The 25,619-nt window shown below is 47.2% G+C and overlaps 1 protein-coding gene across 1 annotated transcript; it reads right to left on the bottom strand.

Moving 5' to 3' along the window:
• Positions 1-199: 199 nt before the first annotated feature.
• Positions 200-22,978, bottom strand: setdb1b (SET domain bifurcated histone lysine methyltransferase 1b). Its single transcript, XM_062538113.1, has 27 exons — positions 22,805-22,978; positions 21,873-21,961; positions 21,429-21,602; positions 19,998-20,223; positions 19,396-19,559; positions 19,171-19,214; positions 18,607-18,916; positions 17,618-17,819; positions 17,178-17,251; positions 16,526-16,716; positions 16,139-16,268; positions 15,164-15,320; positions 14,647-14,787; positions 13,873-14,185; positions 13,058-13,410; positions 12,653-12,769; positions 10,974-11,143; positions 10,303-10,551; positions 9,505-9,669; positions 8,632-8,801; positions 7,157-7,179; positions 7,023-7,053; positions 5,577-5,664; positions 4,757-4,827; positions 4,526-4,696; positions 3,537-3,625; positions 200-1,241 (listed from the first exon to the last, which is right to left on the bottom strand). The coding sequence occupies exons 2-27, from the start codon at positions 21,949-21,951 to the stop codon at positions 1,124-1,126; spliced, it is 4,020 nt and encodes a 1,339-aa protein (XP_062394097.1). The 5' UTR covers positions 21,952-21,961; positions 22,805-22,978; the 3' UTR covers positions 200-1,123.
• Positions 22,979-25,619: the final 2,641 nt, after the last annotated feature.

Raw genomic sequence — 25,619 nt, 5'->3', positions numbered from 1 at the left:
TCAGTGGCACAAACTTGCAAGCATGGTTTATCCGCTCACATGCGCTAGGGGGAAGCGAGATGGTCATCATTCAACCCAAATAAGTCAAATATCCATTCCAATGACCCCGAAGCTGATCAGTTAAGGCAAATTAAGCTAAAAAACTAAAAAACAGAAAACTGAGACACAACCAGTACAGTACCACATCAACATAACAGGGTTTTGGTCCTTAAATGTAGAACTTTAATTGAGACTAAAGTACATAATGACACTCCTGGGCATACACAAAACAACAACAACAACAACAATTAATACAAAACTGCATTTGGAAAACAAATCCGATAGTAAACAGAGGAAATCTGGTAAACCAATGCCGTGAGAGAGAGATGGCATGACAGAGAAAAGGTCTGAAGGGAGAAGGATGAGAGTGAGGGAGAAACCAAGAGAAACAGAAAGAGAGAGAGAGAGAAGGATGAGAGTGAGGGAGAAACCATAACAAAAGAGAAACAGAAAGGGAGAGAGAGAGAGAGAGAGAGAGAGAGAGAGAAGGATGAGAGTGAGGGAAAAACCATAACAAAAGAGAAACAGAAAGAGAGAGAGAAGGATAAAGATGTAGGTCACTTCACTCAGTGCCATGGGCTCAGTAGTAAGGCAATGCGGCCTGCTACTCAGGGCGGGTGAAATGCATGGTGGGACTTGGTGTCCTGTAACAACATGGGCTGCAATGTCCAGCCTCAGTGTGAGGCCTAGTGTCCTCTTGAGCCCTGATGCTTAGTGTCCTCGTGACCCCTCTCCCCCACACAGGAAGTTCTCTCTGGGGACTAGAACGCAGTCTGGGTCCAGGCCCACACCAGGGCAGTCCCATAAGGAGCAGCTCTCTCTGGGCCAACGTCCTTAGCTTTCACTCGTGTGTGTGTGTGTGTGTGTGTGTGTGTGTGTGTGTGTAAGATTGTGCGACTGCTTCTCCCTGCTGCCTGTTTCTGTGCTCCTCTGATTCTTTCTTTCTTTCTTTGTTCAGGCCGCCACTGCCATGGGAGTTTGGCGCGGGTGGTGGTGATGTTTGGCGGCGCGTGACGGTGATGTTTAGCGGCGCGTGGCGGTGATGTTTGGCGCGCATGTCGGTGTTTGGCGGTGTGTGGGGCCGTTAGAGCAGGCGACCCCTGCACTCTGTGGATCCACAGCAGCACAGCAGCTCCTTGCCCTCCACGCTGCCAACCTCATAGTTATAATCCCACGTCAACTCTGTGCCCGCCCGGATACGCCTGATGGCACACACACACACACACACACAAATATTAGGATACAACACACACCGACAGGCAGGATCAACATACACATGTGCATACTAGGGGTGTCACAATTCTCCAAATCCTTGAATCGATTTAATTTTCGATTTTAAAGACTCAATTTTCGATCTTTTTTTTTTTTTTTAAATATTGTTGTTTCGGGGGGCTTTTATTTTGAAAGCCCTTTTTATTTTGAAACCATTCCAACAGTGAGGTTGCAAACACAACAAACATTAAACATGATGTGAACATAGTGAAATGAAACAACACAGCATGAGAGGAGTGTTGATGCCGCAGTTCAACACGTGTGTTTTGTGAATTTAGGGGTGTGGCTACAGTGTCGATTCTATCTTTGAGTTCAAAGTTCGAGCTTGAGATGTACTGTAATTTCGATCCATTTCGACTTAAAATAGAAATCGTGACACCCTTAGTGCATACAATACATACTTCTATAGTACCATACACATGAAATGCGGGGCCAGACCTTTTCCCACAAAGACATGTTGAAGTCAGACCATGTCCATGCCACTATGACTACCATTCTCTCATTACAGTTTTTCTCAAATGCTAAAACACAAAAGCCAATCCTCTCAACCAAATGACCAGTTGTCTAAACACATTTACTAAATCTAGCCACAATTTTTCAATACCATAAACACATTTCACATGAAGACACAATTCTCAAAACACAATCCTCCGTTCTCATAAATCTAAGCACATTTTTCCTTGCTAAAACACATGTTGCAAAACATATTCTCAAATGAAAGCTCATGTGATGCAAAATGCTTGCCACAGTCAGCAATAACTGAACACAATGAACACACCTGGCGTCATTCATTACACACAACGACTCAAAAATGAAGACACTTGTTGCTAATGCGCACAGTGACTGTGGTGTGTGTGTGTGTGAGGTGTGAACGAAGAAAATAAATTTCACACCCATAAGAAAAAAGAATTTCACACCCTGATAACGTTTTCATGAGTACTGTTGTGTGCAATAGATTCTGGTTTTTGCATTGAGTTGTGTTACAGTAGTGTACTTGGATAGCCTAGAAATCTAGACGCATCCTAGTGGCCAAAAATATTTTTGCCTATACATTTCTGTGTAGTTTGGCTTGCCAGGCTAGCACTTGGAGAATTGTATGTACTCTTCATATGAAACTCACAACTCTAAATGAAGAGCTCTTTTCCAAAAGGCTATAAATCCATTTTATAGACATTACTGTACTGTAACAAATCATGTTACTGTATTTACAGCATTTGTGTGTTTCAGGTAATAAAACTGCAGTTGTTTTGTTTTTATTGAGTAAAGATAAATTACTGTAACTAAACATAATCCAATACAGTTTCACTGAGATTACTTGAAAAACAAAATGTAAAAAATATATTTATGAAAATTCATTAGTAAAATGGTGGATATAGCGTTTTGGAAAAGAACTCTTCAAATGCCTAATCCTCTGCAGAGATCTAAGAAGATCCGTTACTCTGCATTGGCAGTTATGAAACAAAGAACCTTCTCACAAATTGAGCATTGTGTTTTCAATTTTTTTGCTGTAGTGTGTAATGATGTGTATAGTGTTTACATTTTTGTAAGCTTCGAGCTGCTCTTTTGGTGTGAAAGTTTGAGTTTTGAAGTGAGAAGGTGTGGTTGTGCTTATGTAGCTTTAGAAAAGGGTATTGTGTTTAGACATTGGGGAACATGGAGGAAACGTTTGTGAAATGTGTTTTAGCATTTGAGAAAAACTGTAACATCTCCAGCACTCTTTTTCTTTCCCTTTCTCTTTCGTTCTCTTTCTCTCTCCCTCGCTCTCTCTCAAGATAAAATGATATGGAGTTGTTATCATTGCCAGTGCGCAGCACACCTTCCCGCTTGAGCTCCACCTGTGGCTCAGGAGGGGCCGAGGGGAAAAAGGTTGTGGAAAATGTGAGACTTTTATCAGCGTTAATCTGGACTAACTGCATTTCTGTGGACGTCAAGATGGGGAAACTTGTACTTTCAATTTCTACAGAAGTTTCATCTTCACTAGCTCACTCAATGACCAAAAAAAAAAAAAAAAAGTTCACTTGTCTTGGTATAAACTGAAATACAGCATTTGTGGGTTTTGGGACAGAAGTACTGCCCAATCATGCCACTCCTCCAAATGGGAATGCCCCGGGCCATAAATGTTCAGTGCTCCAAGCCCAGCCTGCAGGCGGCGTGCACAGCCACACAGGAACAGGGTTTCTGACCATTTCTGCAAGTCACATGGAAGAGCCTGCAGAAATACTCACTTGCTGGCGAAGAAGGCTACCCATGGGAAACGCAGGTCATGGGTATCAACGAACACGTTCTGCACAAAGAGATTGGGACTGCAGCTGTGCTGTAAGGCAGACAGGGAGAAAAGAGGGCAAGAGAGAGCTCTTAATGGACAACAAATAAATCCTTATATGATACAAATGACAATCTGACCAAGTTTGGCATTAAAATGAGGGTTATGCAAATAACCACGGTTCTATGAGTTTCGGATGACCGCCAGAGCTTGGCAGTCACTCGGAATATCCACGAGAAGATTGCCAAGAGTCGTATCCTGGGTTGACCTGCCTTTTGTGCCGGCGCACAGGGCCGACGTCACCCAGGTCACAGGTGACTTTGTTGGTACAAACACTCGACCTACACGTATACGTGATGGGACATCCAGGTGCTGAAAGCACCGCCTCTGGCGGTCAGTAGAAACGAAATAGAACGTAATTTGCTGACAGCAGTTTACATTCAGGGCTTACATTCAGCCTGAACATTTTTTGGCCTGGGATGTGTTGGTGCACTACTCTGTATGGCAAGTTCATATTGCTTGCATAAGTTAAATTACCAAGTCTCTAGTTGCTTTTTAAAGGCAGTCGTTGGAATTCACTTTGTTGTAATCATTGTCTAAATACTGTAGTAGACTATGATTACCTGAAGCTCTGCAAGTTAAGGATTCATTCGCAGATGCGCACACGCATCTACCAACCGTAGCCTATTTTGTGCCCAATAACACCAGCCATACATATCTTGCATATCACCAATCAAATGACAAGCACTTCTTTCCAGTTCACATGAGCCCCATGACCAAATGAACCCCCATCGTCTCCTTCTATGGCTCTGGTTTACGGGAATGTACAAAGAATTCTTAACAGAACCCATTTTCAGTTGGATGAGAACCGTCCTAAGATAAACATCTTCTGAAATGGCACATCTGCATTAAAACAGCTGCACATAGACAGTACGCATAGAATGTACTTACGTTGAGATAGCGTCCAAGGTTTCCCTCCAGTTTGGCATCAATGATATAACAGGACTCCTCACCGTCGAAGAACTGTCGTGTAGACCTGAGGCCAGAGTCACCCCCCCCTCCTCCTCCTCCTCCTCCTCCTCCTCCTCCTCCTCCTCCTCCTCCCCCTCCTCCACCGCCTGACTTCTGCGGAGTCCCAGCGGGCGCCTTCTCGGCCTGGCTCTTGACCGGCCCCGTCTTCACCAGCATGCCATGAGCCGTCTTCAGAGCAATGCCCCGTGTGGACTTCACCGCCACCTGCCTCTTCACCACCGCTGCAGAGAGGTGGAGAACAGAGGGACAGAGTTGGATAGGAAGAACGAGGAAGAGAGAGATGGACAGAGAGATAAAGAGGAAGAGAGAGAGAGAGAGAGAGAGAAAGAGAGAGAGAGAGAGAGAGAGTAGGGTTATGATGATGAAGGCTCAGGGCTTGCAGAAAAATCTGTGCGCCTGAAGTTATCAGAAATGTTTGAAGCTATCATGGGTCATTCCGTGTAACATCAGACAGAATCCAGGAAAGCGGTTGCTGCACTAGATGCTACTTCAGATGTTTGAGCCTTTCTAAAGAAAAGCATATTCAGAACCAAGAAACCAAGCAATGAAACCAGACATTTCTCAGAAACCTCTTGAAACCGAAGGGAAATAAATCACCTTTAGCCTGCTGCAACTAGGTGTTATCATACAATGGACATAACGACTGCTAAATGGCTGCTTTCAAATCCTTTAAATCTTCAAGCACATTATACCTGAAGAGCTCAAAATATTAGCACAACATTAATCAAATATATTATGTAAAGAGAGAGAGGGAGCAGGTCTAGTCGTGGGAGAACCTGTGATAAACAGCAGGTATTCTCTTAAGAGACTGGCGTTGAAAACGTTTTTCAATCTACAAATCAGAAGACACTGCAGTGAAGATTTAGCTGAAGTCTGCCTAGGGTTCCCATTGCGTAAGGGAGTGCATGAGGAGAGCGCAGGAGCAGGAGCAGGAGCAGAAGGAGGAGCAGGAGCTGGCCACGGCCTTTACCCTGAGTCTTCTTCTCTCGCTCCTTATTGTCATCTGAACCGGAGCTGATGGTCTGCACATCGTCACTATCAGAGAGACTCATCACATCCTGAGAGAGAGAGAGAGAGAGAGAGAGGGAGATGGGGAGAGGGAGAGAGAGATGGGGAGAGGGAGAGAGGGGGAGAGAAAGAGAGAGAGAGAGGGAGAGGGAGATGGGGGGAGAGAGAGAGAGAGAGAGAGGGAGATGGGGAGAGGGAGAGGGATGGGGAGAGGGAGATGGGGAGAGGGAGAGAGAGAGAGAGAGAGATATGGAGGGAGGTAGAGAAAGAGAAGGCAATAGGACTTGAAACATCAATATGACAGAACCAAGAGAATAAGACACACACTAGGGCTTTGACTCCGAACTTCGTTATTCGAATATAATTCGAATTTTTGAAAAATATATGATATTCGAACGAATGTTAGGCAGCTCTTAATATTCGAACCTGTTATGAGCATTATTTTTCATGTGTTTGCATGCAAACTTTGTTTTCAGATTCAGCAGCTTTCTCACATCTGCAAAGTCGTGAATCATGAGCTCATTAGTAAGGCTATTCTTACTCATCTGGGCTCCTGTAGGTGATGTTAGCGAGTGGTTTGACTAGCCTATTCAGTTTCCCCACGTGTGTGTAAGTTTCAAGGTAAGCTAGTAACTTCCTCATTGGGACAGGCCCTTTTAAGTCTTGGAGTTGGAAGACATTGGTATTGAGATGGTCAATCAACTTGAATGCAAGAGTTTTAATCTGTGCAGCATGCTAATCATGCTAACCGGATAATTTAGCTTGTTGTCTTCTATGCGTCATTGCTTTCACGATTGTGAAGGTTTAGGATGCATGTCGAGGGACGGGTGTCCATTGAGCGCGCACGAGGGAGGACGAGAGAAAGCGGGTCATGGAGAATGAGTTTAGGCTACTTAGGCTATACTGTTTGGTAAAGTTGTATGCATAGTGCCTCCACCTGAACAGCGTTATGTCGGTGCAATCAAGCTTCCAGGGATCTTGTTTTCATGGAGACAGACGCGGTCTGCACGGAGTGGAGGGGCTGTGAACGTGTGTGTGCGTGTGTGTGTGTGTGTGTGTGTGTATGTTTGTGTGAGAGAGAGAGAGAGACACAGACGCATGAGTGACAGAGAGACGGAGGGAGAGCAGGAAAAGGAAATTCGGCTTAATGAATGCTGCGTGTTTTTCCAATAGCATAAAAATAATGGTCAAAATATTATTAACAAATATTCGAATACATTCGAAGTTTGATATTAATAACCAAACGAACTTCGAATATGATTTTTGGCCAAAAGTCAAAGCCCTAACACACACTGACACTGACAGAGTGTATGAGTGCATTGGGGGATAGTTGTTGCATGTGACAGAACACTCCAAGTAGTGTGTGTGTGTGTGTATGTTGCGTATGGTTATGTTATGGTGTTAGTACCGTTGCCTTCTTGCCTCCCTCCGTTTTCACACTGCGAACACAAACATCAAAGCAGCATGAGCACATGAGCACCAGAGCAAGTGTTGTGCTTCCTACAGATGCTGTCTGAGATGGGGGGGTTAGAGGCTACTCACGTTATCTTAGAGTCCACTGGCTCCTGAACACACACACACACACAAGAAAACCAAGTTAACATTTACATCCTCAAACAAATCCCTTTCAGTACTGAATGAGCAGATCACAAACTATTAGCGTCATAGGTACTAATAGTCCAATTTTTTTTCCAGTTTTGCAGAATCGTTAAATTACATACAGCAACTTAAACCGGCAGGTAAATTACATACAGCAACTTAAACCGGCAGGTAAATTACACACAGCAACTTAACTTGTGCCCTCACCTTCTTCTGCCCCTACCAACCCGCCAGGTGTGTGTGTGTGCCCTCACCTTCTTCTGCCCCTACCAACCCGCCAGGTGTGTGTGTGTTAGGGCTTTGACTCCGAACTTCGTTATTCGAATATAATTCGAATTTTTGAAAAATATATGATATTCGAACGAATTTTAGGCAGCTCTTAATATTCGAACCTGTTATGAGCATTATTTTTCATGTGTTTGCATGCAAACTTTGTTTTCAGATTCAGCAGCTTTCTCACATCTGCAAAGTCGTGAATCATGAGCTCATTAGCAAGGCTATTCTTACTCATCTGGGCTCCTGTAGGTGATGTTAGCGAGTGGTTTGACTAGCCTATTCAGTTTCCCCACGTGTGTGTAAGTTTCAAGGTAAGCTAGTAACTTCCTCATTGGGACAGGCCCTTTTAAGTCTTGGAGTTGGAAGACATTGGTATTGAGATGGTCAATCAACTTGAATGCAAGAGTTTTAATCTGTGCAGCATGCTAATCATGCTAACCGGATAATTTAGCTTGTTGTCTTCTATGCGTCATTGCTTTCACGATTGTGAAGGTTTAGGATGCATGTCGAGGGACGGGTGTCCATTGAGCGCGCACGAGGGAGGACGAGAGAAAGCGGGTCATGGAGAATGAGTTTAGGCTACTTAGGCTATACTGTTTGGTAAAGTTGTATGCATAGTGCCTCCACCTGAACAGCGTTATGTCGGTGCAATCAAGCTTCCAGGGATCTTGTTTTCATGGAGACAGACGCGGTCTGCACGGAGTGGAGGGGCTGTGAACGTGTGTGTGCGTGTGTGTGTGTGTGTGTGTGTGTATGTTTGTGTGAGAGAGAGAGAGAGACACAGACGCATGAGTGACAGAGAGACGGAGGGAGAGCAGGAAAAGGAAATTCGGCTTAATGAATGCTGCGTGTTTTTCCAATAGCATAAAAATAATGGTCAAAATATTATTAACAAATATTCGAATACATTCGAAGTTTGATATTAATAACCAAACGAACTTCGAATATGATTTTTGGCCAAAAGTCAAAGCCCTAGTGTGTGTGCCCTCACCTTCTTCTGCCCCTACCAACCCGCCAGGAGTGTGTGTGTGTGTGCCCTTCTACCCTCTGCCCCTACCAACCCGCCAGGTGTGTGTGTGTGTGTGTGTGTGTGTGTGTGTGTGTGTGTGTGTGTGTGTGTGTGTGTGTGTGTGTGCCCTCACCTTCTTCTCGGTCTTGATGCCCTCGGTCTTGACGGCGCCGCTGGTGCCAGGGGAGGAGCTGAGCCACGACGCCACCTTGCTCTTGCCGCTCTCCTCTGGCATGGGCGGCGGCTTGCGCTCCTCCTTGCCCTCCGTCGACACACTCATGCCATCCTTACTGTCCTGGCTCCCTGAGACGCCACACACACACATTTGATTACTTTTATTTGGACCCAGAAGACAAGCAAATGATACACTGTGGGAAAAGTCAATGACATGGTGACAGATCTACTAGGCTTACACACTTATTAATGTAGCATTCAAGATTCAAGGATAAACAAAGCATCTTCGTCTCCATATTTGCCTACTACCAATGATAGCTGAGACAGAACAGAATTTTGCAAGTCTTTTTGCCACCTTTTTCTGCAGCCCCCCCATCTGCAGCCCCTCTACACACACACACACACACACACACACACTTTATAGAGCACCGAAGCCATGACGTAGAGTTGTCAAGGCAGCAATTTTACTAGATCTAAACAAACCAATCTAACCATAGAGGTGACCATAGTAGTGGTTTCTTTTATCTACCTAAATACTTTTACAACATTTCTAAGACGTTAGTACTTTTTCTTTACACTGTAGGAATCACATACTACAACACATATTATACCGACACGAACAAATTCATGACTATAACGTTTTGTTATAGCATGGGCTAAAAACCTTAAATTCAAGGTAACGTCACACTTCAGTACTCTATTAAGAAAAACGAAATATCCCACAATTCATGGCCCATGCTTCTCTGCCTTCTTCACTTCCCTTCAAGTCCCTTTGTGCGGTATAGTTCCCCTACAAATGAGGACTGCATTTCCCATAAGTCTGTGCTCTCACCTTCCTTGATGCCCTTGGCCTGCCTGCGCGTGGTGTAGCTCCTCCACACGGAGCTGGACGAGTAGTACGTGTCCTTCACAAACGTGTCGTCCGAGCTGTCGTCGTCATCGTCGTTAGAGTCCTCGTTCTCCTCCTCTTCTCCATCTCCTGAGGAATCATCTTTGCCTGCTCCCACACACACACACACACACACACACACACACACACACACACACACACACACACACACACACACACACACACACACACACACACACACACACACACACACACACACACACACGCACACACAGCAGAGCACAACAGATGTGAGGTGACTATGAGCTCTTATGAAAAGAACATGACACATCGAAGATCCTAGATAAGGACAGATACGTACAAGCAAAAAGCGGAGTTCTTGTTGACATTTTTTGGGCCAAAACTTCAACTTGACTTCAACTTGATTAGCTCTTCAACACTATTGGTTTGACAACGCAGTAGTACTTTTTTTACATTTATTTACCTCAAAGAGCACACAACAAATGCACAAGTTATGCTACAGAACTGCTGTCTGATGTCACCACAGAGGAGGAAATGACAACACAGAGGAGGAAATGACCACACAGAGGAGGAAATGACCACACAGAGGAGGAAATGACCACACAGAGGAGGAATGACCACACAGAGGAGGAAATGACCACACAGAGGAGGAAATGACCACACAGAGGAGGAAATGACAACACAGAGGAAGAAATGACAACACAGAGGAGGGTGGTCCCATCCCAGACACGGGCAGCTCTTCAATCAGTGACCTCTGACCTTTGCCGCCGTTGCTGCTGCTGTCCTCGTTCTTGATGGCGGCTTTGACCTGCAGGGCGGGCGTGGCGTTGGCGTTGAGCTTGACCCTGCTCATGTCCACTCCGCTGCCGTCGCTGTCGGAGCAGTGGGCCTCGCTCTCGTAGCCCTCCTTAAAGGCCTCCACGCTCTCGATGTGGTCCAGGTTGGCAAAGTACTCATCGCCCATCTCCAGACCCTCCTTATCCGCAAAGTCGTCCGTCAGGATCTTGCCTGAGGAAAAGGAGAGAGAAGAGAGAGAGAGAGAGAGAGAGAGAGAGTGTGAGAGAGTGTGTTATGTGACTGAAATGAAGTGAAGTAGAAGTATCAGTTTTCCCCCAATAAATCTGGCCATTTCTGAGTGTTTCTTCACTGAACACTAGATACTGTACATCAATGTAGTCTGCATCAAGTGCAATATTCTGGAAGGGTAATGCAGCATCAAGACCAGTGGCTGTGTAGGAGAGTGAGCGCCACATCTGGCCCACCTGCGTAGATCAAGACCAGTGGCTGTGTGGGAGAGTGAACGCCACATCTGGCCCGCCTGCGTAGATCAAGACCAGTGGCTGTGTGGGAGAGTGAACGCCACATGTGGCCCACCTGCGTAGATACAGACCAGTGGCTGTGTGGGAGAGTGAACGCCACATGTGGCTCACCTGCGTAGATACAGACGAAGGAGCCCTTGGCCACGTCGTCCAGGCAGCGGATGCCCCAGCCCTTGTTCTGGGTCTTAAACAGCTGCAGCCGCACCTGCAGGCCGTGCTGCACCAGCCGGTTAGTGCACATCTGGTGGTTACAGCGGCAGCGCTTATTGCACTCGTAGATCCTGCAGACCGGGCGAGACACAGGAGGAGAGGTTAGAAACACATGTATTACACTCGTAGATCCTACAGACCGGGCGAGACACAGGAGGAGAGGTTAGAAACACACACATAGACCATTACTTATTACACTCATACTGTATATCCTACAGAGGGGGTGAGAAACAGGAGGGAGGTTAGAAACACATGTATTGCACTCATAGATCCTACAGACCGGGCGAGACACAGGAGGAGAGGTTATAAACACACACTCATAGACCATTACTTATTACACTCATACTGTATATCCTACAGAGGGGGTGAGAAACAGGAGGAGAGAGGTTATAAACACATGTATTACACTCGTACTGTATATGCTACAGATGGGGGAGATGGCAGGAGAATGAGAGGGAATTATGACACATTAATATACTCCTAAACACACTCATAAAATGCTATCCCACTGTATTAATCACTTCATAGCAGGTGCACTATGGAGCAGCAGCAACGTCTCTACCTGACAACTGGTCAGCTGTGGAACGTCTGTGCCAATTAAATAAAACTAGAATAGACCTTTAATTTCATGCCCTTCCACACTATGAGGCCTCTGGGTGGAATGACTCAGTTCCAAATGATCTCACAGCAGACAGAAATAGAGAGAGATGGAGAGAGATAGGGAGAGATAGGGAGAGATAGGGAGAGATAGATGGAGATAGATGGAGATAGATGGAGAGAGAGGAGGGGAGAGATGGTGAGAGATGGAGGGAGGAGGGGAGAGATGGAGAGAGATGGAGGGAGGTGGGGAGAGATGGAGAGAGGAGGGGAGAGATGGAGAGAGATGGGGAGAGGTGGAGAGAGATGGAGAGAGATGGGGAGAGGTGGAGAGAGGAGGGGAGAGATGGAGAGAGATGGGGAGAGGTGGAGAGAGATGGAGAGAGGAGGGGAGAGATGGGGAGAGATGGAGAGATGGAGGGAGATGGGGAGAGGTGGAGAGAGGAGGGGAGAGATGGAGAGAGGAGGGGAGAGATGGGGAGAGGAGGGGAGAGATGGAGAGATGGAGGGAGATGGGGGGAGATGGGGAGAGGTGGAGAGAGGAGGGGAGAGATGGAGAGAGGAGAGATGGAGAGAGGAGGGGAGAGATGGAGAGAGGAGGGGAGAGATGGAGAGAGGAGGGGAGAGATGGAGAGAGGAGGGGAGAGATGGGGAGAGGAGGGGAGAGATGGGGAGAGATGGGGAGAGGAGGGGAGAGATGAGGAGAGGTGGGGAGAGATGGAGAGAGGAGGGGAGAGATGGGGAGAGATGAGGAGAGGAGGGGAAAGATGGAGAGAGGAGGGGAGAGATGGGGAGAGATGAGGAGTGGAGGGGAGAGATGGAGAGAGGAGGGGAGAGATGGTACTACTATTACGGCACCAGCACGTGTACCCAGGTGAGCATCAGACACTAGCCTGAGGGGCTGGGCAGTCAGCGTGACCCCTGACCCCTGAGTGTTACCTCTGACCCCTGAGCGGGAGGCCGGGGGACGGATGCTCACTCACCCTGTGGGCAGGCACTCGTCCAGCCGCTTGTGCAAGTAGCCGGCGGTGGTGTTGAGCTGGCCGCCAGGAGTGCAGCCCGTGGCCTGCATGGTCAGCTGGTGACACGAACACTTAGACCTGCAGGGGGCGTCAGAGAGGGCCAGGTGATCAACACAAGAGAAGAGAGCAAGACTGAGCATGGCCACAACAAGAACATTCAACATTCAACATTCAACAACAAGAACATTCAACATTCAACAACAAATCAAATAGATTATACAATGACTACCATAATTAGCTAGCTTAAAATGTATATCTTAGCTTAGAGTGCATATTTTAGTTTTTAATCAGCATCTACAACGTGTGTGTGTGTGTGTGTGTGTGTGTGTGTGTGTGTGTGTGTGTGTGCGCATGTGCCCCACTCACTTGTCCTTGCAGCCGTCGGTGCAGTCGCAGCCCACCAGGAAGTCCTCGTCGGTGTTGATGAAGACTCCGTCGGCGGGGAGGCGCTCCTTGCTGTAGACCACGTCGGGCGGCGGCGTCGTGTCGATCTCGTTGACGCAGGACAGCGGGATGTCCTCGTTGCCCTTGGTGATGTCGCGGATGAAGTAGTAGGGCCGCTGCGGCTGGAAGCGCCGGTCCACCAGCACGTAGGGGTCCAGGCAGAACATCTCCAGGTACACGAAGTCGCAGCGCGTCTGGAACAGGTAGCGCTCGATCTCCGCCATGTTGCGCAGGCACAGGCCGCACGGCGCCTTGTAGATCACGTGGAAGGACATCTGTGGGGGGGGGGGAGAGGAGAACGCACTCTCACACACCAGCCGCCGCAGAGCAGAGCAGGGCCAAGCAGCACACAGCACACAGCAGGCAGCAGGGCTGACTACACCACCTCCACCTAACACATGCACTATTACTCAACTGTCATTATCACAGAAGCTTTAAGAGATTGATTAGAAAGGACAACTGTTTAATGAAGCAAAAGGGCTAACCCAAAATTTAGCCAAAGATATTTTACTTCTCCAAACATGAAACAATATAATATAATATAATATAATATAATATAATATAATACTTTCAGCCACAGCCTCTGTCAAGGTAAGAGTAAGCAGTCTCTAGATTAACGTGAGAGGAGTTTGTATGCTTTGTGTGAAGCGTGTGTATGTTGAAACTGTGCTTAAGGATCAGAGTGTAAACGAGAGGCAGGGTGTGCGTATCCATGGTGCCGGGGGGGGGTGTCGGACCTTGCGGTTGAGGCGTTTGCGTCCGGTCATGCGGCGGAACTCGTAGAGCAGGGGCGTGAGCAGCGGGTTGCGTCCGCGGTACTTGTCGGCGCGTGCGGGCCGGATGCGGCGGAGGCAGTCGTGCGAGCAGGTGTGCGCCATGTAGAAGAGGCGGTCGTTGGGCGCCTGGTAGGACGGCTCGTGGGGGATGCGCTCGTTGGGGAGGGAGGGGGGCAGGGGCGGGGGGAGGGACGGCATCTGGAACGCTGGCGGGGGCTGCGGGACAACCGTGCCGGACAGGGCCTGCACCGCACCCGCCTGCACCAGGAAATACCTGAGGGAGGGAGGGAGGGAGGGAGGTATAGCAGGTGGGACAGGGGAAGGGAGGGAGAGAGGGGGAGAGAGGGATGACAAGAGGGAAAGAAGGAGAGAGAGAGGAAGGGAGAGAAAAGTGTGAAGTGTTAGAGGGGGAGGAATATTGCCTTCATATTCTAGAGTATGCAAGTATTAGCAGACCATGCCACCCAGTTTAACACCCCCAGCAAAGTCATTACTCTAGTGACTAGTCTTAGAGGCCTTTAAAGAGGCTGCCCACATGTTTACCTAGTCAGTGTGCAGCTGGACATTGCATGAGTATGGGCTCTCAAGTGGGCCATAACCTGAACATTGTGCATGCGTGTACGGTCGCTTGCTTTACCAGCTAGGCTACAGGAAAACGTGTGAGCCAGTGTGAGTGCTTAAGGCCCTCCTGACTGGCTGCTTCTTCACTATGGTACAGTATCTGCTGATGCCCACCTGGACGGGCTGCCCTGGCTGGGGATGGGCACCACGGTCTTGACGGGCGCCTGGTGGGTGGGCAGCAGACCCGGCCGCTGGGGGACGTACGGCGTGGTGCTCTTCTTCGCCACCTGGAACTTGAAGCGACTGTCTGGGCTCCTGTGGGGGAGGGGGGGATAGAGAGAGGGATGGAGGGAGAGAGAGAGAGGGATAGAGAGGGAGGGAGGGAGAGAGGGAGGGATAGAGGGATAGAGAGAGAGGGAGGGAGGGATGGATGGATGGAGATGGATGGAGAGAGGGATGGATGAAGAGAGGGATGGAGAGATGGATGGATGGAGAGAGATGGAAGGAGTTCAGACACGTACACAATATAAACACGGAACAACTAGCAAAGATCTTTGCAAGAGTTAGTGATTAGCACATTTCTCTCATCTGTGAAATCAGTAAGATTCATAAACAAAACTATTTTCTACTCATCATCTGGACATCAACAATGTATCTATTCCAGCCAATGGAGAGGGCCGGCTGTACTCACTCTGGGCGGAGCATCTGTGCTGGGGGGCCGGGGCCGGGGCCTGGGGGGGGTTTTGGGGGTGCAGGCTGGGTGGTGAGGGGCCTCTGCACGACCGTCTGGGCCACTGCCCTGAGATCACTGGTGTACTGCACCACTGGCCCCTTAGTCCTCAGCGCTCCTGCGGGGCCATTGGGTTAGCATTATCATCAGCTTAGCATTAGCATTAGCTTACCTTTAGCATTATTATCAGCTTAGTATTAGCACTAGCTTACGTTTAGCATTATTATCAGCTTAGTATTAGCACTGCGGGGCCATTGGGTTAGCATTATTATCAGCTTAGTATTAGCACTAGCTTACGTTTAGCATTATTATCAGCTTAGTATTAGTACTAGCTTACGTTTAGCATTATTATCAGCTTAGTATTAGTACTAGCTTACGTTTAGCATTACTATCAGCTTAGTATTAGTACTAGCTTACGTTTAGCATTATTATCAGCTTAGCATTAGCATTAGCTTACGTTTAGCATTATTATCAGCTTAGCATTAGTATTAGTTTACGTTTAGCATTATTATCAGCTTAGCATTAGTACTAGCTTACGTTTAGCATTATTATCAGCTTAGCATTAGTACTAGCTTACGTTTAGCATTATTATCAGCTTAGTATTAGTACTAGTTTACGTTTAGCATTATTATCAGCTTAGTATTAGTACTAGCTTACGTTTAGCATTATTATCAGCTTAGTATTAGTACTAGTTTACGTTTAGCATTATTATCAGCTAAGTATTAGCATTAGTTTACGTTTAGCATGTAAGTTTGCATACCCACACCCACACCAACACTTTCACTCTGTGACTTGATCACTCGTGCTCTCGCTCACTCAGCACAGCAGTTACCCATATTCACATTAACTCACACACTCACACACACACACACTCTCCATCATCCTCTCTCAGCCCAGAGATACCCACACACACACACACACACACACACGGCATACCCATGTTGGGCCGGGTCCTCAGCTGTCCTGCCACCTTCTTCTCCTGGTTGTTGGCCGTGTTCATCTTCAAGTTGAACATGGGCTCCAGCCGCGTAGACCCACGGTAGATCCATTCACTGCGCTTATCGTCCTACACACACACACACACACACACACACACACACACACACACACACACACACACACAGACACAGACACAGACACAGACACAGACACAGACACACGCACGCACGCACGCACGCACGCACGCACGCGCGCGCGCACACACACACACACACACACACACACAATTAATTAATCACCTGCTTTTTATATCACAACCTATTGTAGGACATGAAGCCCTTCTGAAAGCCGTCTCCCGTAAACAGGAAGTGATGCGAGTCTGACCAGGAAGAGGATCTTGACGAGGCTGCCGTCCACCTCCTCCACGCGGCTGCGCCACCAGGTGCCCTCCCACTCCGTCTTGATGAGCTGCGCCGGCTTCAGCAGCACCATGGGCCGGTTGGGGTACGACGTGATGTACTCCTTAATGAAGTCCCGGCACGACGCGTCCTCAATGTCCTCCCACGTGTGCTTCACTGGAGGGAGGAGGAGGTGGAGGAGAGGAGGAGGAGGAGTATCAGTAAGGAGAGGCAGAGGAGGAGCAGGAGAGGAAGAGGAAGAGGAGGAGGAGGAGGAGGAGGCAGAGGAGGAGCAGGAGAGGAAGAGGAGGAGAGAAGGAGGAGGAGTATCAGTAAGGAGAGGCAGAGGAGGAGCAGGAGAGGAAGAGGAAGAGGAGGAGGAGGAGGAGGAGGAGGAGGCAGAGGAGGAGCAGGAGAGGAAGAGGAAGAGGAGGAGGAGGAGGCAGAGGAGGAGCAGGAGAGAAGGAGGAGGAGAGAAGGAGGAGGAGTATCAGTAAGGAGAGGGAGAGGAGGAGGAGGCATGCAGATAAAGGAGAGGAGGAAGAGCAGGAGGAAGAGGAAGGTACAACATGATGAGACTGAGTGTCCAGACTAATCCAGTGAGGTCATGAGCTACAGGGCAGGAGAAGAGTCCTTACGTGGTCTGCAGACTGGGAAGAGCTCTGGCAGACTGACGTAGGAGGCATAGCCATCATCGAAAAAGATCAGGAACCTACACGAACAAAACAAACACGACTAGGGATCAAAAACAGACAATCTGAGCAGTGAGCTCCCTTTTCCCCAAGCATTTACCCCTTGTACTTCTCCCTCTCTCTCACACACACTCACACTCACTCACTCACACACTCACACACTCACTCACACACTCACACACTCACACACTCACACACTCACACACTCACACACTCACACACACTCACACACTCACACACTCACACACTCACTCACTCACTCACTCACACTCACTCACTCACTCACTCACTCACTCACTCACTCACTCACTCACTCACTCACTCACTCACTCACTCACTCACTCACTCACACACAAACACACACTCTCCTCACCATCTCTCCTTACCTCATGCGGTTCTTGCTGTTGGGCATCTCCGCGACGATGCCAGCGTAGAGCCACACCTGGTTGCCATCCTTGTACTTGGCCACGACGCGGGCACCCACATACAGCCGCTCCAGGGTGGGGTTGTACTCAAACGCCACGTGGTTGCCAGACAGCAAACTCTTGCCCTTGTTCTCAAACTTCACCTTGTATTTAAAAGTGCTACCTAGGAGGCAAAGCAGAGCACAACAACTCACATTATTGTACAACTGTTTTACACACACACACACACACACACACACACACACACACACACACACACACACACACACACACACACACACACACACACACACACACACACACACACACACACACACACACACACACACACACACACACACACACACACACACCCCTTTCTATATTTCACATAAGAGGAATATCAATGTCTCTCTGTGCCTTTATGAGTGTGTGTATGTACACGTGTGTGTGAGAGTGTGTGTGTGTGTGTGTACAAATGTTTTGCATAATGAGTACAGAAGTAGTGATTCATACTCATGTCCGTCTGTCCAAGTATAAAGTATGAGCACTATAGTGGAGAATAGATTTGTGGATGTGTGTGTGTGTGTGTGCATGTACAAATGTTTTGCATAGTGTGTATAGAACTAGTGATTCATACTCATGTCTGCCTGTCCAAATATAAGGTTAGATAGATAGATAGATAGATAGATACTTTATTGATCCCCAAGGGGAAATTCAAGAGGTTTGCAGGTTTGAGTACTATGTTCAGAATAGGTATGTGTGTGTGTGTGTGTGCGCGTGTGTGTGTGTGTTGTGTCAACACTGCCAACTGACCTATGGCCTTGATGGCGATGAGCGTGCCCTTCTGCCAGGTCTTGGTGCGCTTCTTGCCCAGGATGGTCAGGTTTGAGTACTATGTTCAGAATAGGTATGTGTGTGTGTGTGTGTGTGTGTGCGTGTGTGTGTGTGTGTCAACACTGCCAACTGACCTATGGCCTTGATGGCGATGAGCGTGCCCTTGTGCCAGGTCTTGGTGCGCTTCTTGCCCAGGATGGTCATGTCCACCTTCATGGCGTCCTCCTTGAGGTTGGCGTTGGGCTGGGTGGGGGCGTTGCGTGGCGCCTGCGACACAAACACGGCCGGCACGTTGAGCCCCCCCGAGCGCAGCGGCGTCACCATGGGCGACTTCTGGGGGCTGGAGCCAACGGCAGAGGGGGGGGCCGGCGGGCTGCTGACCGTCTGGGCCAGCTTCTGGATCTGCTGGGAGCTACGCTGGATCGCTGCAGACGCTTCCTTCAGCTACAGCGCACACACACACACACACACACACACACATATTCATTAAGAGATACAATCACACACACACACGCACACACACACACACACACACACACACATACAAAGCAACATGCATGAAACGCACATGCTTAGAGACATTAATTGACATACATATACAAACGCATCACATTAAAAAGACATGCTCTAAGACGTGTAAAATACAAGTGTGGACACATACATACCGGTACACACACAGATTGAGAGAATTGTCTTACCACAGAGTCTTTCCCTGGGGTGGTGATTTTCTTGGGTGGGACCACTGCAACACACAAACCAATTAAATACCTACTGCGTGAACAGCTACTCCCACAACACGGCAGCCCAGAGAGTAGCAGGGAAGAGAGGCACACTCTGTGTTTGAAACCTTGTGTTTGCTTAAATTGTGCTATATATAATATATAATATATAAATAAAGTGGATTGGATTGGATTGGAACTCACCACACCCCACGGCTATCACGTCATCGTCGTCGTCATCATCGATCTCGATGACCTCCGAGGCCTCCACAACACCGCCTCCTTCATCCTCCGAACTGCTCTCCCGATACGTCAGACCCATCTTAGTGTACACCTGCTTGACCAGCTCCTCACACTCCCCAACAGATCTGCAAACACATACACACAGACACACATGTCAATAACATTACTGTACATCACACACACACACACATATCAATAACATACTGTACATCTGTTCCACCTGCTCCTTACATTCTCCAAAACACACACTTCTTCATTCTGACCGCCCACCCCCAACCCTGTTTGAGAGCTCAGCACTATAACTCTCACTCACTCACTCACTCACTCACTCACTCACTCACTCACTCACTCACTCACTCACTCACTCACTCACTCACTCACTCACTCACTCACTCACTCACTCACTCACTCACTCACTCACTCACTCACTCACTCACTCACTCTAAAGCATTGAGGCAGAGGCTATCCACGGTGGCCACCTCTCTCTCCCTCTGCTCCACCCAGTCGGAGAGCTCAGTACTATAAACACACACACACGCGCACACACACACACACACACTCACTCTGAGGCGTTGTGGCAGAGGCTATCCACGGTGGCCACCTCTCTCTCCCTCTGCTCCACCCAGTCAGAGAGCTCAGCCAGCTGGGCCTTGCGCTGCTGCACCACCTCGCTCTGCTCCACCTGCTCCTCGATCCACTGCTTCAGCTCGTCCAGCGACACCCCCAGCTCCTCCTCCAGCTCCTGCTCCAGACTCCCCAGGTCCACCTCCATCTCCATCGCCATCAGGCCTGAGAGTGACGGAGGGCACGGCGCAAGGGGCGGAGGGGGGGGGGAGAAAAAGAGAGAAGAGAGAGAGTTTTACACAAACATGGTGGTTTTTAAGAATGTTACATATTCAAGGAAGCAGATAGAAATGAGAGGGAAAAGCCCATGGCATGCCTCTGCAGGACCAGAACAGCATCATCCACAGCCTGGGGGCCAGCTGGACTTAGCCCCGCCCCACAACATTTGAGGTCGGTAAGTTCGGTCTGACGTTGCTTCGTCGGGACGGAACTATGCCCGAACCAGAGCTGTTCTAGCCTGATTGCCATCGACTTTCAAAGCTCTGCGAGACTTTGGTCTGACCAAGAGCCTGTTCTCAACAGTTTCTCCAAGCGCTGGGTTGACCCGCCTCCTTTAAGTGCCTCGATTTGCTACTGGTCGATGTCAGAAAGGAGTTTGCTGAGTTTAAACCAATCACAACACTCTTTCCTCTGCCTTGAACACGCCTCTACCCAGAGCCGTTGGAGCTGCTCAAAGTTGATTGGTTCTCGACCAAAGGGGGCAGTTCCGCAGTTTTGGGGAATTCAGAAATCCTGCCCGATGAGCAGTTGGCCAGACCAGCGACAGCAACGCCGAAGGTGTTAGGCTACGTCACTGGGAGGGCTTGCCAGGCTAGAGCTGTTCGTACCAATCAATGTGTCAGGGCGGGTTTTATACGATGGTGGACATGTGACCAACAGTGCCTCATCCATCACGTCATCTGAGCACACTTACTTTGCTGCATATTTCGTTGTCTAAGATTTCGCTATCGGGTGTTGTACAAGATACTGACAGCGCAATAACTTTCAAAAAAGACCGGACGATACAAGCCATTATAAGCAAAGATATTTTGTTGCTCTGTTTGGTTAGGTCAATTCAATGAGTGCAGAGACATCTGCCCGCCTGCATCGGTTCAAACACGCCCCATAATTACGCCCCAATGGAGCAACATCAGACTCACATTCTGCCTAGAATTGTGCGTATGACAACTTCAGGCTAGATCCTCCAGAGTGAGAAATCCAATCCGCAACCAACTTGAGCTACTTACATTGTATGCTTGTGCAACAACTTATGCTACTTGCATTTGCAAGGCATTTGCAAGATCTTTACCTCAACACCTACATTATACACTGAGAATAAAGCTACAACATGTGACTACTACATTTTTGCCTGATGAATTCAATATCCTTACGTGAAAACTCCTTTGTCCCTAGTCCCCTTTTGCGAGATTCTCTTCGCATCCACCTTAGTCTGTTAAGTTTGCTGAGTTGATTATAGGTTGTCGATAAAGGCCGATAAACACTGAGCAATACGGTCCCTGTTTCCCTTTGGGACTGAGCCAGGTCAGAAGACTGTGGTAGACCATCTATAAAAAAAACAGCATTAACTTAGACCCATGTACAGTATGTTAGAATACTGTATCATAACATGGAGAGAAATAAAGCCAAGCAACAACTTCAGTCCAAGCTCCATAACTTTTGACTACATTTATTTGGGCTACACCACTCACAACAGTGTCTGGTCTCTAGACTAGAGTAACTCACCTCAGTCTGTATGAAGGAAGCCCTCAAAAGCCTTCTTCTTCAGTCCAGGTAAGATACAACAGTTAACATTACCTTCTCGTATAAACAGTTACCTGAAATTCCACAGCCAGAGAGCTTCTTCTTTTGAAAGCGTTTCTTCTGAACCTCAGACCTTCTCCCTTTTCGTGGCATGCAAAACTACCTGCCACAAATGACTCACGAGTTAACATACAATTACTTTGGAAATTACGAAGATTTACATTATATCACTAACATTTAACATACTGTCACGGAGCACTCAGTGACTGCAACCATGGCTACCTAACGTTAACGCAAGCTATGTAATAGCCAGTGCCAATAGCTAGCTAATTTACTGGCTAGCGATTCGACTTCATGGCAGCAAGTCATAAGAGAACAGGGGACAGAATTAGATGGCATATTTACTACATGCACACTAACCACTCCTATCTATCAGGAAGTATGGAGCAAATTGAACATTTACAACGTTAACAGCTCTAATGCCCTTTGTTTTGAAACATGCTACTGACTGGACACCATGCGATTGACGTGTTGAGAATGACGGTAATTGTAGTTTGCTTACTGCCCCTGATATGATCTTTAACTAAGGTTTTTATTCGTAGAAAAATAAGAATGATCTTACTTTTATATATGTAAACTACCTTTAATATGCAAAACATTTGTTATCGTCTTGTATTCATCGAGCCGAGACAATCACAAAAAATGAATGTGTCCTGACAAATGCTTAGAACTACACACAAATCCCAGAATACCTTGCGAACAATGTCGGGCTAGCAAGTTAGCGCAACACATAACTTCTGGTTTTGTTTTGACCTAGACAGCAGATAATTTTGCCTTGTTGTAAACTTCTAACGAGCGATAGAATAATTATGTATGAAGAACATGGTCTCTATTTAACACAAACACACAATTAGTCAAATTAGTTGAACTGAAAACGATTACGTCGATTGTATGTGTGTGCTTAGCCAACTTGCAGTTAGCTCAAATGTTAGAATCAAAGTCTTACCTTATTTCTTTACTGAATATTCGAATAGCACAGTTAGAATCATATGTTGTGCACGTATTCATGGGACGACATGCATTTATGCACAATATCGTTGTGCAGTTTTAATTTTTCGGTGAGTTTGATGACTGAGGGCAACTCATCTAACGACACAGCAAGCATGCAAACTGAACCCGCCCCCGGTCCAATCCGCATCCCATTCAGAGTTGATTGACACTTCTTTAGGCGGGTTTGATTTTCCTGGAGCCATAGCAGGGGCATCAAGTGGTAGGCCCATAGCCTACCTCCACAGGCTGGAAGTGAGTGCTCCATGTAGGCCATAACAGGAGAAAGTTAGTCAAGGGGATAGGCCTTCCACTCTCTTGTCCATCAAATTAGTGAAAACTTGTAAAGATGGCAATGGTTATGGTATTTTGGACGCTTTTGTCCAAAGCGACATACAAATAATAACAATAAAATAGTTACATTTGTAAACCATTTAAAAAGTTGGTAAGACACAAAGGAGAGCATATTATATGAGGTATATTTTCTACACACACAGCCTAGGCCTATAGGCTATACATGGCCCATGCGTAGGCTATGTTGTGAAAGCTGTCGTATGCAGAACTAGAGAGTATCAGGGTTTCATCCTGTCTCATCATTAGGCATGCTTTGAATGTGATACCAAAACAAAGCAGTAGGCTAGTCTACATTCCTGCATACTGCTATAAAAAGAAAGCATGTAGGCTACTGTAGTAGACTGTGTGTGTGTGTTACAAGACCGGACTAGTAAACACTCAAGATTGAGTCAAAAGAGGAGACCAGTTACTCACTGATCATTTTTCTTTGATGTTAGAAACATTGTACTTTTTACACCATTAGTTCATGCAGTTATGGCAATTTCACCTAGCCATTGTAATTAATAATAAAAAAAAAATAATAATAAATGAGAAAGGTCACTTACAGGAAATGGTATGGCCTGCTCTTTAATTTCCTCTTGTAGTCTTATAAACACGTCCATGTGTTGTTTATATCTCTATTTACATTAACCACACAGTCATTATAAAAAAAACACTTGCAAGATGTATTTATTCTCAAATGACCGCTCAAATAGTTGCTGCAGCCATCAGCTGATGTATGGTCCACACAACAAGTGGCAGAGCAGCCACCACTGGCAGGCACAAGGGGTATAGTCACATGCTCAGTCAGTCATGTCTCGTTATCTCTGGGGATTCTCCTCTCTGACTGGCTGATGGGGTGGCCATTAACTCCGTAAAAAACAGACTACCTTTGAAGTAGTTTGAACTTGTTGGCCGTTTCACACTTGAAGAGTAATTCACCAAACTCGTTGTGAAGTATAAATAAACAATGGAGATAATGTCTATGCAGAGGCAACATGGCTCCCCCATCTCCCCATGATCTCCATCCAACACGTCACCTCGTCGGCCGATATCCCTTAGGCTACATAATGGCAGTCCAAATATATATTCAGACTTGTGTGGATGCTCCAATGCTGTGTGACTGAAAATCAAGACCCAGGACAGTTGTTTTAATCCTATACTGGGTGCCATCAACACAAACCTTTTGAGAACATGACAAACATGAAAGTATATTCATTTAATATATTTTTTCTATTCTTATTTTCTAAAAATGATCAATTATGTAAACTGTACACTGGACAGTCACTGCAAATGGTCTATGTTAATTCTGTAGACTCTGTCTCTCTAATCCATTCTTTAGTGTGCTTGTCCTGTCCTCCAGTGACCGTGTTCTATCTATGTAAATGCTTCAGCAATACGAGCAGCCTAGTTGTAAAGCTGATTCACTCAATTACCAGGTTCAGTGAATCAGAGGTGCACTCAAATAAATTAGATTTGTTTGGTTTACACTGCCTTCTAGAATGTCATGCAACTTGAGCTCTTTTTTTTCTTTTTAAAGCAAACTGACTTTCTCTGTGTGAGCAAAACATATTTAGGTCTAGGAATGAATTCCTAGAAACCAAAAGTCATATCACTAGTCACAAAGAACGTCACGTTTTTACAGGACAATGATGAAGTGTTAATTTAGATGGGATCCATCATCCATCAGAAAATAATGACAAAACAGGTAAAAGTCTTAATTCCTCACACCATAATCAACAAACATGTACTCTTACGCCCTGTTCCCTGGTGCTACTGCCAGCAAGTCCTTTTTTTTCACCACTCGTGTCCTCCGTCTTCAGCCCTGTTCTTGTACCTGTTCTTCCTGGTAGGTGGACACTGATATGGCACTGTAGGGGTTCAGAACCATCTGGGCACAGCGCACCATGGTGGCCAGGAGGAAGAGGCAGAGGAGGCAGAAGAAGAAGAGGGCAAAGCCCAGGTCCACGTCCACCTCCAGCGTGGCCACAGGGGTTGTGGGCGCGTCCATCCTCTCCCACGGCGGGACTTGGGACGGGGAGGCTCAGGCTCACGAGAGACGCTTGAGGTTCTCCAAGTGTCCGCGATTTGGAAGCCCTTGGCCCTTCTTCAGTGCATGTCCAAGAAGAACGATACCCAAACTCAGAATTCAACAGCTTTGGTTGTAGTTTCGGCGTGCACCTTTCTTTCCACTTTACGCCTTTCTTCTTCCACAACCCTTTTTTTTCTGTGAAGCTGCTCCTGGTGTCTGTCTCAGTTTCACCTGAGCGCGGCAGGTGTTCTCTCCCTTGCACAGTTCCTTCCGCTCAGATAACAGCCCCAAGCATGTTGCTGTCCACCAAAAGCACTCTCCGCCCTTAAAGACACACACAACTACACTTGGCACCTGTGTCTGGCATCAATATTTCAGCAGGAGTTTGGTAACAATCATACCGTATAAG

The sequence above is a fragment of the Sardina pilchardus genome, chromosome 6 (genome assembly GCF_963854185.1).
Source record: "Sardina pilchardus chromosome 6, fSarPil1.1, whole genome shotgun sequence".
Lineage (NCBI taxonomy): Eukaryota > Metazoa > Chordata > Actinopteri > Clupeiformes > Clupeidae > Sardina > Sardina pilchardus.
The sequence above is the reverse complement of the archived record's forward strand: the minus strand, read 5'-3'. Positions and strand labels throughout refer to the sequence as shown.